Genomic DNA, 16486 nt, shown 5'->3' with positions numbered 1-16486 from the left:
AAGGTTGATCTTATTGGTAAATACTAGATATTTTAATGATAAACTATTTATTTCATTTGTGTTATTTTTGCATTACCACCTAACTTTAATTTTCAGGTTGAGACTTAGAGGGACCCAGAGGTCACAATCCTTTAAGTAATTGGAAACTTAAAAATTTATTTGAAAACTACAGGATGGCCACAAAAAGATAACATTTAATTAAAAATAACATATTTTTAGGGTTCTTTCCCTGCACATTCACTGTTAAAATTCATGTTACCAAAGAAAAATAAGTAAAGTAATTCATGCCAAATAAGATTTTTGAAAAATCACTTTCCTTCTCAGAAGAGAGTCCTGGAAGAGTGTCCAGCAGTGGGTTTACGCAGAGAAGACTGGCTGGGAGTTGGGAAAAAAATGGAGAGTAAATAACGAGGAAGGGAGAGCCAATACCACATGTTGTCTACGGTGGAGGCACTGCCACAGGCCCTACTGCACGGACAGAGCGGCGTGGATGTGACGCAGCCGAGCCAGGAGGGATCTCCCCGCAGGCAGGGCTGAGCCAGCCAGATTCCCTACCGCTGTGACCTCATGTAAGGCAGGACAACAGGAGAGCGCGGCCGTCAGCACTGGCCGAGCGCGGAGAGGTCCTGCGTGGGGCTGGAGAAGGCAGCGTCGGGCCAGGTGTAAGATGGGGGAGAGAAGAGCAGGGACGCGTGGAACTGAGCAGGCCCGTGGCTCCTGACGGTCCAGTCTGTTTCCTGTGAGGTCCGCTGTGTACTGTTTCCAGCCCTTGGCTATGTGTGAGCTTCCTTACTGGATCCTGCCAGATCCTGCCTCCCCATCAAACCGACTTCGCTTGAGCTGGTGTAAGTAGAGTTTCTCTACTGACAATGAAGAGTCATAAACTATAACATTACCAGAGAAACACTATGCCTGCTGCAGTGTTGCCAGTACCCATCCCTAAAGCAAGCAACAATTTGCTTTTATGATAGCATTAATATATACATGTAGTAGCACTGAGAAATATTAAAATGACAAAAGTACATTAATTCTCACATTATAACTGCCCACTGCTGGTTAAAACCTGAAAATAAAAAAGAAACTGAACTCACAGCCCCAAACCGTGTTATGTCCAAGTTTTAATAAATGTATAAACATAGAAAAGATCAAATTTTAGAGTTCTAAAGCTATAGCTAATTTAATTCAATTTTAACAAAAATATATTTAAGGCATTATATTAGGTGTTGTGGAACACAAAGATGAAGAAATGGGCCCTATTCTCCCAAAGTTTACAGTAACTGAGAAAAAGAGATGCATACACAACTAAATAAAATGCCAAGGAGACTGTGGTCAGAACATGTGACCTCACGACATGCTGCAGGAGCCGAGAGGTGGGAGAGAGGAAGCGTAAGCATGATGAACAGGGAAGATTCCTGGAGAAGGGTCATATGAACCGAGAGTTGACGGAGGAGCAAGATTTCAGCTGACAGAGAGCGGGGACAAGGGCCTCCTGGGCGGAGCACAGCCAGGTAAGCAAGACAACCGTGGGCACTCGAGGCACATAAGGGATCCCGTACGGCTGTTACCGTGGCTGGTAGAGGAAGCGCGGCAGTGAAAGTGGTGAGAAAAGAGGCTGGAGGGGCAGGCTTACGCCAGGACAGGCAAAACCAAGGAGTCGGGATTTTGTTATGTAGGAAATTGAGAGGCACTGGACTGAGGGAATAATCATCAGGTTGCTTTGAAAAAGAGAATTCTGGCCACAGTTTAAAGGTGAGCTGGACTGTTCTAACCAAGGAGTGTGACTTAAGTGTGAACGTAAAGGTGAACTTACATGTTCTCATACACACACGAAGAATGGAGAACTGGATTGGAAGGGACAAGAGAAAGATAAATGAGCTAGGAGGTGACCCAAATGGCTTGGGCAGGAAGTGATCGTGGCTAAACGTGGGCCAGCTTCACCAGGGTAAAAAGGGCGGAGGGCAGGCAGGACCCCGGCACGGGTCTGGGTGTACCCGTTTCCTCTGACGACCCTTCCCGGCTTCTGGCTCACTTCCCTAGACGGGAGAATACACATCCACCCCTATACTCCTCTCATTACCTATCTTCCTGTATTTCTAATGGAGTTCTTAGGACTGGTTAAGTGTATTTTCTTTCTATATAAAAGGTTTTAATAACAACCACGACGGGTTCCTGTCGTGATTTTACCAAGCAGAGTGGCACTGTATCAGTAATCATTTCCCATAGCATGGGCAGCGATGTCACGTGGCAAACGAACTGTCACTGCTCAATATCAAACAGAAGTTTCACCTCAACAGCGTTCTGTGCCTTTGGCATTACCCGAGGTAAACCACGTACACAGGCCAGAAGGTGGCCGATCGGATGCTGGGCCCTGAGAGACCCTGACACCGCAAAAAGGGAGGCTGGGCGGGCACTGCTCCCACCTGAGAGCTGCTGGACCTGCGCTGTCTAGGGGGGCCTGGGGGGACACAGGCCGACCCTCGCTCGCTCTCTGCCACTTCTTGAACAAGGAGCATTTTGATTCTACGAGGGATGGACTTCTGAGTCACTTCAAAAACAATAAAGCTGATTCTTCGACAGCTGAAGTCCCCACCCTCTCACCTCCATGGAAGAACAAGCTTCCCAAACTGTCTTCTGTCCTCGGAACTCCTACTTCGTCCCTCCTCCACACGCCACCAGGGGCTTAGCAAACGCCATGTCCACTGTGAGGTGGCCTTGCAGGGGCTGCCCCACCTTCTCTGGCCCCCACACACCCTGTCCGGCTTTCCCACGACCCTGTCCTGCAGAATGAAGCTCATTCACCACTTACTTGCTCACCCTCTACCGAACGCACCCTAGGGGCCATGGAGTGGGAACAGGAGGTGACAGGACACAGCAAGTGAGCCCTAGGAAGCCCTCGGTGGGTGGGAGGAGCAGGAGAGACAGGCTTGGCCTGCGGGAGATCAGAGAGGAGGAAGCGCGCAATTCCCCCACCTCTTCAGTCCCCTCTCCCAGCACACTCACCCCATGCTCCCTCACGGTCCCCTGAAGACGGCCCTCAGTCCTGGGGCTTCATGCCTCCCTCCTGCTGCACCCTCAGGCAGCAGTGAAAGTGCTCCTCCCATCTCCAACGACAAGTGTCACTGGCAAGTACTGAAGAGGCACTATGCTTCACTTACCAGACAAGATGTTGGAGGGAAAATGATAATGAGACCCCTGAGCAAAGGAATGCAAATTCAAGAGAGAGGAAGAGACACATAGACAGGTGAGTGCTGAAACATACGGTAAGGGCGCAAGGTATCTTGGGGTCCAAGGGACAGTGGCCTTTAAGGTTATAGGAGCTATAAAATGCTGCCTGAGCTATTTAAGCAAACACAAGTCTAGCTCAACTTTCCCTCTCCTCTCTCCACACACACACACACACACACACACACACACACACACACACAAGCACCTCTGTATGGATGAGATCTGAAAAATAATAAATTAGAACTGTTGCCATCGCCAGGCCCCCATGGAGAGGGAATGATTCCACAGCCTTACCCTTGTGTACGGTGCAGCATCCAGATACTGGGGGAACAGGAAAGCTGGAAGTCAGAGAGACTAAGTAAGCTGAACTCTATAATAAAGAGCTGAGCCAGAGCAGGAAGTGGAGAGAAAATAAAACACTCCATGCAGACTGAGCTGGAGGGAAGGTTTTAGGAGTTTGAGCCAAATGAGACAGATGTGGCAGACGGGCAATGGATGTCAGAGAGAGAGATTAAGAGCAAGACAGGTGGGGGAAATAGGACTCTAAAGAAGTTCTGCTGTGTATTACGAAAAGATTCTCTCTCGGGTGCTCTTACAAGAGAATCTATAGAGATTTCGATCGTTTTGAACATCAGATTGGTGTTTCTTTAAACACCACACTTTGCTTGCTCAAAGAGGGCCACCAGGCAGCTGGCTCATTATGGATGACATCTGGGCACCTGGCCACACTCACACAACAGTTAAAGCTCCTCCATGACAGGGACCTGATTGTGCTGATTTCTGTATGTCCGTATCTCCTCAAGCCTGGAAAATTTTTTCAAATAATTGTTGCTCAAAGATAATTATTTGTTAATTGATGCCAATGTCCAATTCTATCTTGTTCTATATTTTCATACTACTTTGATATTTGGGGTAATGTGACGAAACATATCCATTTTAATTGCCTTGTACAATCCAGGCATTCAGCACATGTTTGCTGAACCTTGGATGACTCAATAAACATACTTTAAGCTTTTCATGTCAGTATGTGGTCATTCCAAAAAGGTGTTTTTTGTCTTAAAATCAGGATGGTTTGCATCTTTCACATGCTTTAAAGTACCTAATGTACTCTGATACCCCTAAAGCTGTGAGGGACAGATTAAAATCACTCAGTCATTCTGAGCTGGTGCTGTTCAGTTTTGAAGGACATAGGTTTTCAAGTCAGAGCTGATTGGAACACCTGTTCTGTAGCCCTCCCAACACATCTTAAATTACTACCTGTTTTCTGATGTTCTTGGCTTCTTCCAGATCATAGGGGTTTGGAGAGAAAAGCAAAAAAGGGAAGGGAATGAGAAAGAACAAGATTTACTATTCCCCAGATCAACCAAAAGCACATTTTCTGGACCCTTATATTTAATAACCCACCAAAAATCTATATTGTGATGGATATAAATATATTAGATTACAGAGGCTATGAAATCCTGTCCCATCTCCACCAGAACTGATCTCTTCAAGTGTCCTAGTTAACTTCTAATTAGCTCCCAGCGAAGGTTGTCATGACAACGAACTGGCAGGTTTAGTCAATGGGATTTATCTGGTATTACCTGGAATCTAGCTGCTTTTTTTTTCTTTCTTTCTTAAGTGCTGGTTAGTATACTGGGAAACAAAAGAAAACTCTGTATGCTCCTTCCATTTCTCAACTTTCGAATGTTAGGAACTGATTAGTTTGCCAAGTCGCCTCAACAAATACTAGTCTGTCTCTCCCATTTGATGACATTCTCTCTTATAAAGAACTAACAGACCCAAAACGCACCTAAAAACGCCCCGCTTAGAGCCAGAGGAGCTCTTTCTAAGTTGGAGAATAGAACCACGTCAGGACTGAAAGGACACTGTTCCCCTCAAGGACTGACAGCTCGCACCACCAGTCGAGCCGGACATGGCAGCAAGCCCCAAGCCTTGGTTAAGGCAAGACGGGGCCTCTAGGCTCCTCCCTCTGCCTACACTCAAATGCTCCCCCCCCCCCCCCAATTATTCCTAATTTGTTTATATGCATAGTCAGCCTCTTGGCTCAGATACTGGGCTCACTGTGATCAATTTGATACCTCCATCAGACCCCAGGGAAATTCTGCTGACTCTCATCCCAACCAAGGGGCTCATCTCTCCATCTCAGAGCAGGGCTTAAGTGAAAGATCATTCTTAGGAATGAGGGGGAAATTAGTCCCAGGAAAGGTCTTCAGTCTCATAAAGCTGAGTGGCAGGGCACAACCTAGAACCCTTACTCTTACGGAGTCTCACTCTCGGGTCTTAGACAATCTAAGCTGAAAAGACAAGTGGGTGCAGGGGAAATACTCATTTTCCATACATATTCTTTAAGAATTATATTCTTTAAGAATATTCTTTAAGAATCATATTCTCTAAGAATTAAAAATGTTTTGCCACCAATTGACAATCTAATTAAGCAAAAAGGGATTTAATGAAAAAAAAAGATACAACATACTAAAAATTAGAGAAGATCCTACACAGTAATGGATTCAAGGATAATTTCAGCAAAGAATATTCCAGACCATGGCTCAAAGACAGCTATCTGATGAGTTTAATCTATGACTGAAAAACTGTGATTGTAAGTGATCTACAGAGAAAGTGCACAAATGTAACGAGAGCCAAGTTCTTCCTGAAAACAGATGTGAAAGGGCAACCAAGCAGTTTAGGAAAAGGATTATATATATATGAAACCTCATGAGTTTGAGATAGCTGGCCCATTGGGAGATTTACTATCAGACCTCGGCATATCATTAAAATCATTAAAAGCCTGGTCATTCACATGGTAACATTTGAGGACACTGGAAAGGATATGTCACTAAAATTCTAAGACATAGGTTCTATGACAAATGAAAGCACAGAGCACAGGAGACGTAAATATTGGAGAGAGCTGCCTTTTGCAAAGGCTGTTTTTGCCTGATGAATCCTCATACAGCTGGGCTTGTTGCTTTCACAATAATGAAAAATGCACTCACTGTACTAGTAAATGCAGACTGAGAAAAAATGCCAACAAGTATATTCTGAAAATCAGGAGAGTTGCCAGCATTTATACCTTCACATAATGAGTGCACAGATGAGGTAAACAAGAAAACAGAAAGAGCCATACCTATCATATTCTTTACGAATTAAAACTGTTTTGCCACCAATTGATTATTAATCTAATTAAGCAAAAAAGGATTTAATAAAAAAAAAGATACAGCATACTAAAAATTAGGGAAGATCCTAAAATTTTTCAGAGAAGGAAAACAGAGATGGGACCCAAGGAGCTGGAATTCAGTCAGTAGAGGTTGGGCAGAAGACTGTTTCTTTGCATTGTAAATGCTGTATAGCCACTTGATTTTTTTAAAAAAATGACCACAGTAACTAGAGAATATATATCTCAAGAAATTGGGTGAATGTACAAGTGAAAATTCACAGAGCAAGTAATTAGGAAAGAACATGTGTTCCCTGCTCCTCTATTTCTGTAGAAGGTAAGAAGTTTCCACTCCACTTCTCAGGGAGGAGGGGTGCCTCCAGCTGGCTGCGGACCCATCGCTAATTCACTGCCAGGAGTGTGAAGTGACTTACCTGACTGGTGAGTCTGAGAAAAGCAACAGAGAATGCTAGGCTCAGCCTCTTTTGGGTGTCTATGTTTATATTTTTGGAGGCACCCTGACTGCAGGACTATTCTTCTCTGCTCCTCGGTGCAGTAAGCCTGGCAGGGGCAGAAGGGGAGTGGGGGGCAACTTATGGTCACAGGTGTCCTAGACGACTGTCTGACTAGCTAATTTGAGGGTAAAATATTAATAAGCTCATTTGGCCACAGATCTAAAGCCATGTTTGCTAATCAGCTTTATTAGCAACGATGCTGACATTGTGATCTCCAGGTATCCATTTCCTGTACCCCGTTTCTCAATGGGTTTAGAGCTCAAGAGGAGTAGAAGGGAAATGACCCTCTCCTCCAGAACACTAACAGCAGTCACCATAAAAACCACTCAACTGTGTGAACTCCGTGATCATATTAATAATACACTGTAAGAATAATACCTTTTTTAATCCTCACCTGAAGATATGTTTATTATTGCTTTTGGGGGGGGGAGGAACATCGATCAATTGCTTCCCATACATGCAACCTAGGTATGGTCCCTGATCAGGAATTGAACCTGAAACTTTTTTGGTGTACAGGATGACATTTCAACCAACTGAGCCACCCAGCCACGTAGGGTATCTTTTTTAATTAGGAAAAAAACATATGCATCAAAAAAGGCTGAAAGATATATGCTTATCTGTATTTTCTAGTCTTTCTTCACACATTACTTGGGTAATAAACATGCTCAAATAATGGACTTAGAAAAATTAAAAGTAACGTTATAAAGTTACAGAGCATTGTTTCTTCAGATTCACAGTTATATCTGAATGATTGGCTTTGTTTTCATTCACTGTAAGATTCTTCTCATCAGTATGCTTAGAAGAGCTTTGAAGGAAACACTACTTATGTGTCCAAAAGTTGGGTGATACCTGGTTCTCCATGTAGAGAAAAAAGAGGCAGAACCACCACAAAGATCAAGTAGAGTTACCTAGTTCTGCTCTGCTGAAGTAAAAAATAATTTAAAGAAGTATATGTAATGACATCCATTCTGCAGTAGAAATAATTTTCCATTATTTAATAACTTACTTCCATTTCTTTATCAATTGATCTCACTTCTATTTCTCTTATTTCTAATACGTTTCCATCTGCCGAAACGTCAGGAATTGGTGGCAATGATATTTCAGCTATTTGCGTAAGATTAGAGAGCTTCTCATGAATCGCAATAACTCTAAAAACAACAAATACAGATGCATTTTATTTGAAAAGTTAAGAAAGGCATTCATGTATCCCCAGAATCAATAATGTGTATAAAGTTAAGTCCTAAGTTATTTAACACTTAGTTTCTGGCATCCCTACGCATAATTCATTCAATTATTCCTTCATTCAAGAAACATGAGAAAGGAGACACAATTCTAACCTGCATAATGTATATGATCTAGATATATTCAGACAGATACATAATTACATATTGGAAAAGGCATAAAAAATGTATATATCCAAAATAGTGCTTAAGATGAAAATAAAGAAAATAAGTATCTACATGGGCAAAGAAACTGCAGGCAGCGAGAACAGATTCACTCCTATGTAAATCTTGATGCCCTGCTGTGACTGGCTGGCTGACCTGAAGGTAAGAATTATGGCAAGTCAGCAACGCCTCTCGGAAAACAATCAGTGAGCCCACAACACTGTGTGAGAATGAGGGGAGGGCGGAAAGCAAGACAGAAGGAAAAGCAAGAGCCGAGGAGGCGGGCAGAGGACATGGTGGCAATTACGGGGCAGACGGAAGCTTCCGGAGCCACAGGCCAGGGACCATGGACGCTCTGAAGGCAAAGGTGAGCGGGTGAGTGGAGGCAGAAGACAGAAAAGCCCGGAACAGCTGAAGGAGGCCAGCAGCCACCTGCACAGCCCTCAGTGACCACAATACAGGCGCAGTGTGCATGTGCGTGTGTGCATGTGTGTGCATGTGTGCGCGCGTGCATGTGCGCATGTGCATGTATGTGCACGTGTGTGTGCATGTGCGTGTGCGTGTGTGTGTTTTGCAGGTGTCTCCGTCCGGGGAAGGAGGGACATTTTTATGGAAAAGAACTAAAGGGCCCAAAAAGCCAACTGGCATGAGGAAAATATTCCAGAATCTCAGTTCCCCCGTCTTCCAGGGTCCTCTTGTTTTGTGTTCTAAGGGATGGTCAGCAACAGCACTTCTCCACGCCATAGTCTGCCCTCGGCCCTTGTAAGAGCACAGGTTACGCCACCCTGGGTGGGAGAAACGGTCCGCTTTCGCCACCATGGGACGGATCCGATGAAAGGCTGTCAGCACCCTCCTCTGTGACAGCCTCAGTGACAGGGGCATGTCCCTGACTTTAGTAACCCTGCCACTGATCATGAACACACCCAAATTAAGAATCCTGCCAATTTGATTACCTTCTACTCTGCAGAAATTATACTCATTTTCATCATGTGGCTCTGAAAAAAAAACCTTGCCATGTTCCTGGATGTAAAAGGCAAGTCGCCTAACTCTGCTGGTATGTGACCTGTGTCTAGGTCTTCTGCCATTTCACCACATAATAAATAAATAAATAAACAAACAAACAAACAAATAAATAAATAAATAAAAATTGCCCAGGAATTGAAAGTATGCCAGCTTTCAAAACATCTCTCATTTTATTCTCTTTTGTGCCAAGGCCAAAGAGTCCTTCGAAATGAAATTCATGAAGCATGAACAAGGCTCCCCAGAGAAGCACCAAGTATGTGTTCCCAAAGCACCTACGAGGCGCCTAGCAGGGCAGTGAGCTGACAGCGACAGCCGCAGGAGCCAGTAATGAGACTTGACCTTCCCAAGTATGTCGTACATCGTCTGGCTTGATCCTAACAATCACTCTGAAAGGCGGGCAGAGGAGGCATTATTTCCATCACACAAGTGAGGAAACGGAGGCTGGGGTCATTAGGGGAACGGACAACGGGATCAAAACTAATGAACTAAGCGTGAAAAGGCTAAGGACAGACAAGGAGCTTGGTAATGTGGAATGGGAAAAGGCCTGAGACACCAGGCACGAGCAAAAAGTTACGGACACGCCCCACTTGATGGAGACGGAGAAAAGCAACCTAGCGGAAGCAGAGACTTTTGATGAGAAAGCAAAATAAAACAGATTAGGAAAAGAGGAAAGTAAGACAAGCGATGTGGTGGAGTCTAGACTTAATTTCGCCACCCAGTTCAGAGCCACATTAAGTTACTTTTAAACACGCCCCAAATGTTAGGCAAAATATAGTACAGACAACACCCTGTGCTCTCTAAAAACTGCACACAGCATCAGGAACCGTTCCTCCAACAACCCTGGGTGCTATCATTATTATTCCCGTTTTACTGAAGAGGAGACTGAGGCACAGGCAGGTTTAGTAACCTGCTCAAGACTGCACAGGTCATGAGGGGCACAGCTGGCATTTGAACTGAAGCAGGCTGGATGCAGAATCTGTGCTTTTAACCACCTCAATATCATACCCCTCTGAAAGCAAGATTCTTCTCTTAAATGTCTTCTGAAAGTTCTCCTGCGGTTTACCTTGTATGTTACTGAAATGGCTTGTTCTTAGGACAATATCAGCAGTGAGAGCGAGAGAGTGAGTAACCCCTCTTCACTTGCCTGCTCAGTGGAACCCAGAAAGAGCCAGTGCACGCACTGCTGTAACTGGTGCAGTTCACATCCAGGACCTTCAGGGGCTTCATGTTATATGCATACAACAACAGGACCTATAAGAAAATGAAAAGGCATATAAAATGTGACATCCAAAGCACACTTTGCCTCAAGAAATGTGGGTCACTGCTCAAAATAATATCATTAAACTTTAAAAAGTTTTTCTTTGAAAGGGAAAACTGAGAGCTTTTTCCCCCCAATTCACTTTAAGAACAAATGATATGAACGAGAATTGTGCAAAAGTTGTGAGATGAAAAGAAATGCTATTTGGTACTAATACTGTATTATCTTTGAAGAGTGCCATCTCTTACTGCAGGTAAGTTTAAATGTCAGCCTTTGAGCGCCCTCCACAGCAAGGTCTAGATGTACACCTGGTGGATATCTAACTTCGTTTCTTGTTCCTTCTGGAATTGCCCCTTTCCCATGGTAGTCAGAGCTGCTTCTCTGTATCCACTCTCGCTGTTCCCTTCCTCTTCTCTCCATTTATGCAACACACACACAGTGCTCCAGTCCCCACCTCTAAGAGAAAACTTCTCCTAAGGACTCAGGCTCCTTAGTTTCCCTGTTGTTTGAATTCTGATAATTCTGAGAGTCAGTCCTACACGATATAGCACCTGTCAAAGGGAGCGTATAATTTTGTCAAATGGGATCGTATAATTTCTACCCCATACTTAAGAAGTTAAAACTTTTCCAAGTTGTAAACATAATCCTAAAGTATCATGGTGTGGAATATTTAGCCCTTTGAATTACCTAAAAATTTTACATCAAATCCCCAGTCCTAGGATTTCTACTCTGCTGCCACCAGCATCCTTAGTTCCCACTGGCCTTTCTGCGTTGGTGTGGTGGATAAACTTAGGTGGACTGAGAAGACGAACCAAGCGACGTTAATTTGTAGTGTTACCCAGTGACCCTCTAAGTCCCTGGAAACTCCAAAGCCCTAAGTCAGATACTAGTTTCCATTACCATCCTTCTCAGAGGCTAGAACTGCCTGCAGCCAGGACCATCGTCTGAGCACTCCACACGCTCAGGAACACAGACTTGGAGTCATACTGCTCTGGTCCTAATTTCAGGCCAACTGGCATTCCTCCCTCCTGTGTCTCAGTTTCCTCTTCTATCAAATGGGGCTATCGACAGTACCTACCTCAAAGAGTCGTGAAGCTACTATAAGTAAAGTGCCTGGAACATAATGAGTGTTCACTAGTTCTATTATCTTGCGGGTTTCACGAGCTCCAGCCAGTTATTCAACACAAAGCTCTACTCTAAAGGCCTATTAAAATGAGTAGATGTGTGCTTGAATACACCAAAATTTACATCATCAAACAAATTTCAATGTTATCTTCCAGAAAGATGGAATCTTAGGATTGAGAAGATTTGGCCTACCCAAGTCAGCGTTTCCTGATTTTTTGATGGAGATTTATTGCAGCGACATCTTTTATCATGACCCATTAGATACATACTAATTGTCAAAGTCGGAGAAAAAAGTCTCTGAACTAAGAAATGGGAAAACTGTGTGTTCTGTGTCTTTGCTTAATGGCTTAAGAAAATCACCCAGGCAACCTGTTTTTAAATCAGAATTTGTTACTTGGTGCTCTGCTTTATAATCTCTGTCTGACATCAGTTCGTGCTTCCGTGTTAATCGTCAGGCACAGCTGTGGACAGGTGAAACCGTGTTGTTCTCACTGTCATCCACAGATGAAGTCTTAGCATTCACTTCTCAGATCATCCTGTCCCAGGTGGCTATGGATGTGATTTCTCTATGACCTTGTGAAGAGAACTTTATATTTGGTGCTTTCTTCCTCATTTTTTCAAAAACTAGCTGCTTAGGTAAACATTCTGTTTCCCAACTGCGTAATCTTTCTCTTTCCATGTCCACTCTGGATGGATATACTCTTTTGTCATGTTGTTGGTTCTCTTGCCAGCAAGTAAATAAATTCTGACATATGCTGAAGAGAGACCTAAAACATTTTCATTTTTAACACATGCATCATGAAACAAAAGTTTCAGAAAACATTTGCACTTCTGATATTTTTTCTTGTATTTAATTTCTTTAAGAAAAAATACTACACATCACCCACTATATTGACTCCATGGCCCACGGGTATTCTTGAAACCACAATCTGAAGACTCTACCGCACTAAATTTCTGAAAACAGATTATAGATTTATTGTTTCAAAATGTACATGAACTATCTGGCAAAGATTTGGCTTGGAAAGGGTGGGAAGGAGAGTACTTTCAAAATGTGAGGAATAGCTTTAAGTGTTTCTGGAAGTGATCTCTTAAAGTTTCTTTTTCTGTATGAGTAGGAAGAAATATGTAATTGACCAAGAGTTAGCAGGGTTGCTGGCCTAAGGAAGCAGAATGGGGGGGCTAAATGGGTAAGGCATGCTGGGGAGCAGAGAGGTAAGCCCAGGAGGTTTCACTGCCTAACAGTTGTCACGGGAGTCAAAGGAGCAGCAGAAACTACCAGAGGCACAGCTAGAGGGGACAGCACTTAAGAGCTGGGAAATGCAGGAATAGACCAATGCAGGAGACAAAAAGCAAATAAATATGCTAAACAGGGCAAAACTTATACGGCTAACGTTTTATGGGAAAAAGCCTGAGGCTCTTCTTAGAGAGCATAGCAATAAAAGGAATTCTACAGTAGAAAGTTCCTCTGTAAAAGGCTGTAGTGACCAACTGTTCCATTTTAAAAAGCTTGGCCTCTCTTCAAGACATTCCTAGAATCTGAATCACTGTTTAATCTCCAAGAGTTCAAGGACTGATGTTGAACTGCTCCCAAATACTGACCAGCCTTCCTCTCCTGCCCCTCAATTAGAGCTATTGCAAATGTAGCCACGCACATGGACACAGATTTAGAAAAAGAGAAAGACAGTTACAGAAAGAAAAAGATAATAAGTATTAAAATAAGGAGTTATATTTGTGATATAAATTTGTAAACAGCATCTACAGGCAAACTAAGTTTTTCTCTCCAATTTGCTATGAACTGTAATTTTGCTGGTTGGGCAGTTTACTGTCCTTTCTGCACAATGTAGGCAGCCAAACAATCTATAAAGAGATATTGTTGCCAATCTTTTAAAGGTGCTTTTAAATAATGTCTAGCAAGTGGATTACATAAATATTTGAAGTTAAACTTTAACACAGCATAATAATTTTAAAATAATTTGAGATAATAAATGACAACTACTATTTACTGAGGTTAGGTGTTTACACAATTTATCTCTCATTACAGATGAAGGTAAATATGCTACAGAAAAGTTAACTTAATATAAAAAAATTATTAAGTGACAGAGCTGGGATTCAAAGCCAGGTAGTTTGGCTCCAGACTCTGTATTCTAAATCATTGCACTAATGTAAGCAAAATAAATAAATAGATATATAACTATTGCCAGTAAAATCGTGCAAAGACAAAGAGACTACGTCAACAGCAGCCAGTGAAGGAAGTCAGAAAACTATTAAAGCAACAACAGTTAGACTCTCAAGCAGCAACAATGTAAATGAGTAGATGATGTTTCCAAAGTATTGAAATAAAATAATTTCCAATCTTGAATTCTCTACTCTATAAAAATATTTACACGATAAACTCTTTCCTAGAGGGAAAAGCATGTTTCAACAAATATTAATCATACAGAGCATTTTTTATTACCTCAGAGTGACATAATCTAGGAATAAATAAAAACGATATATAGAAACGCTTCCATATAGTTTGGAATTTAAGAAACACATGTTGAAATGGCTCATGAGTCAAAGAAGAAATCATAATACAAATTTAAAAACTATTTTAACTGAATGATGATGACAATACTATTAAAAAATGTGGGATGAAGACAAAGCAATGCTTACAGAGAAATTTATGGCCTTAAAATGCATACTTCAGGGAAGAAAGGACTGAATACTGAGCTCAACAGCTATCTCAAGAAGTCAGTAGTTTGGAAAATAAAGGATATATTGATTAATGAAATAAAACTAACCAATAAGAAACCTCTGGTGACAATGATTAAGGAAAAATACACAAATAACCCTATGAGAAATGAAAAGGGACACTGCACTACAAATATATCAGATTAAAAATGAGAAAAAAGTTAAGTAAAATAGGAAAATTCCTAGAAAAAGCAACTTAAACAAAACTGACGCAAGAAGAAATAGAAAACCTCGATGTTCTGTAAATAGGGGTTTGACACAGTTACTAACCATTAGAACAGATATCGGCCCAACCTGAATTGCTACCAACTCTGAGCCAGAATATTAGTAAAGACTAGTGTGTAACAACTACCTCTAATTAATGAGAATTGTATCACTCATCTTATATTTTCTTATACATACACAAAAACTAGGAACAGATGGCTTTACTGATGAGTTCTTACCACATATTTGAGGGAAAAGGTTACTACAAACTTCACCAGAGAAGAGAAAAACATGATTATATTTATCAACTCATTTCATGAGTCTAGCAAAAAGCTTGAAACAAAAAATATCTAATAAGAATAGTATGAAAAGGAAAATTTATAGCCCAATATTACTCTTAAAAACAGTGATGAAAATCAAATATGAAACATAGCAAACTGAATCCAGTAAAATAATACATCATGACAAATTTGAGTTTATCTCAGGAACACAAGGTTGATTTAACATTTAAAAAATAACATGTTAAAAGACAAAAATCATAAAATCATCTTAATAGACACAGTAAAAGATTCATGATAAAATTTTTTAGTAAAGTGGCAGTAGGAAAAAAACTTCCTTAAATGCAATAAAGAATAACTACCAAAAAAAAAAAGAAAAAGTCATACATCGTATATAATGGTGACACCCTGGAAAGTCTCCCTTTAAGATTAGCGGAAAGGAAAATAATCTCAGCTTGAAGATTTTCCTAGGATTTCTTGGTTATTTCCAGGTTCATTCTTCTAGACAAGATAGATTCTATATTGCTGGGTTTTTTTTGTCTATATAAAAGGATGTCCTCTACTCTTATGGTTACAGTGGCCTAGTTAAACATTATCTCTAAATGTAAGCTTTAGCTTTGTAAATATGTTTCATACCATAGGTTCTGTTTCCTTTGGAGGTTTTTCCAGGGGAGGGATGTACCACTGAAAGCAAAGTTCTTTGTTTACAGCTTGTGTTGCCATATCTGATGACATCGACTCTACAGTAGTTTGGCTGTCCACGAGCTTTGATGATAAAATGGAATGTATGGAACTATCATGAGATACCTAGGGAACAAACCAAAACATCAGTTTAATTGCCAGTAATGAATTCATTCAATATTTCAAATATTCACTGATAAACATTCAATATGGGCTACATTGGATAAATCAGGAAATTGTTTCAGCTTGTTTTATGGATGTAGATCTTAAAACTGTCCCTGATTACCCCAGAGAAGATTTCCCTACAGAAAAATACGCTTCGAAACCCAGAGGACTCAACAAATGTCTTCCACTTGAGTGGCTCTTCCAAATTAAAGATCTAGAGGTGAAAATGCCCATGCTATCATTTCAGTCTCAAGGTCACCTTGGATTCTAAGAATATCCTCTACTTTTTTCTGGTTTATTTACTGGTGAATCTACTGAGAATATGGTTATAATTTATTATCTGTTTTCCAACAACATTTTTTTTGCAGTGTCTTATGCAAAATAAGATACAGTTTTTGCTCTAAAAGATTAAAATCCATTGCTCTCATTCCCTTTTTAAATGAATATAAATGATTTGTAAGTTCAGTCTTGGTGGTAAATCTGGGCCCAGCTTCTTTGATGAAACTTTCTCCCTGCATCAAAAGTTTTCAATAATCATAAATGTGTAGATTGCAACTGGCAATTTCATAAATTATTTATTTAGTTTTTAAAGTTGATTGTTATCAACAAAATACTGTGGCCAGAGAGATAATAACAGTGATAATAATATCTCAAGTCTAAAAAGGACGTTCTTCAATCAAGTGTGAACTAGTTTCAAAATCAGCTTCTTGTTATTCCCAAGATCACGGCATGGTGGCTGGGAAGCA

The 16486-nt window shown here is 41.3% G+C and overlaps 1 protein-coding gene across 1 annotated transcript in view; it reads right to left on the bottom strand.

Annotated features, from left to right (window-relative positions):
* CFAP54 (cilia and flagella associated protein 54) overlaps positions 1-16486 on the bottom strand; it is a 214072-nt gene that overhangs the window by 22527 nt on the left and 175059 nt on the right. Inside the window, exons 64-66 of the mRNA XM_016221795.2 lie at positions 15531-15701; positions 10444-10550; positions 7898-8039 (exon numbers count right to left, since the gene is read on the bottom strand). Of these exons, the coding sequence (XP_016077281.2) occupies positions 7898-8039; positions 10444-10550; positions 15531-15701 (420 nt within the window). The remainder of the gene's footprint in view (positions 1-7897; positions 8040-10443; positions 10551-15530; positions 15702-16486) is intronic.

Source organism: Miniopterus natalensis, chromosome 2 (assembly GCF_054644295.1).
Source record: "Miniopterus natalensis isolate mMinNat1 chromosome 2, mMinNat1.hap1, whole genome shotgun sequence".
In the NCBI taxonomy this organism is placed as follows: Eukaryota; Metazoa; Chordata; class Mammalia; order Chiroptera; family Miniopteridae; genus Miniopterus; species Miniopterus natalensis.
This window is presented reverse-complemented; position numbering and strand designations above follow the sequence as displayed.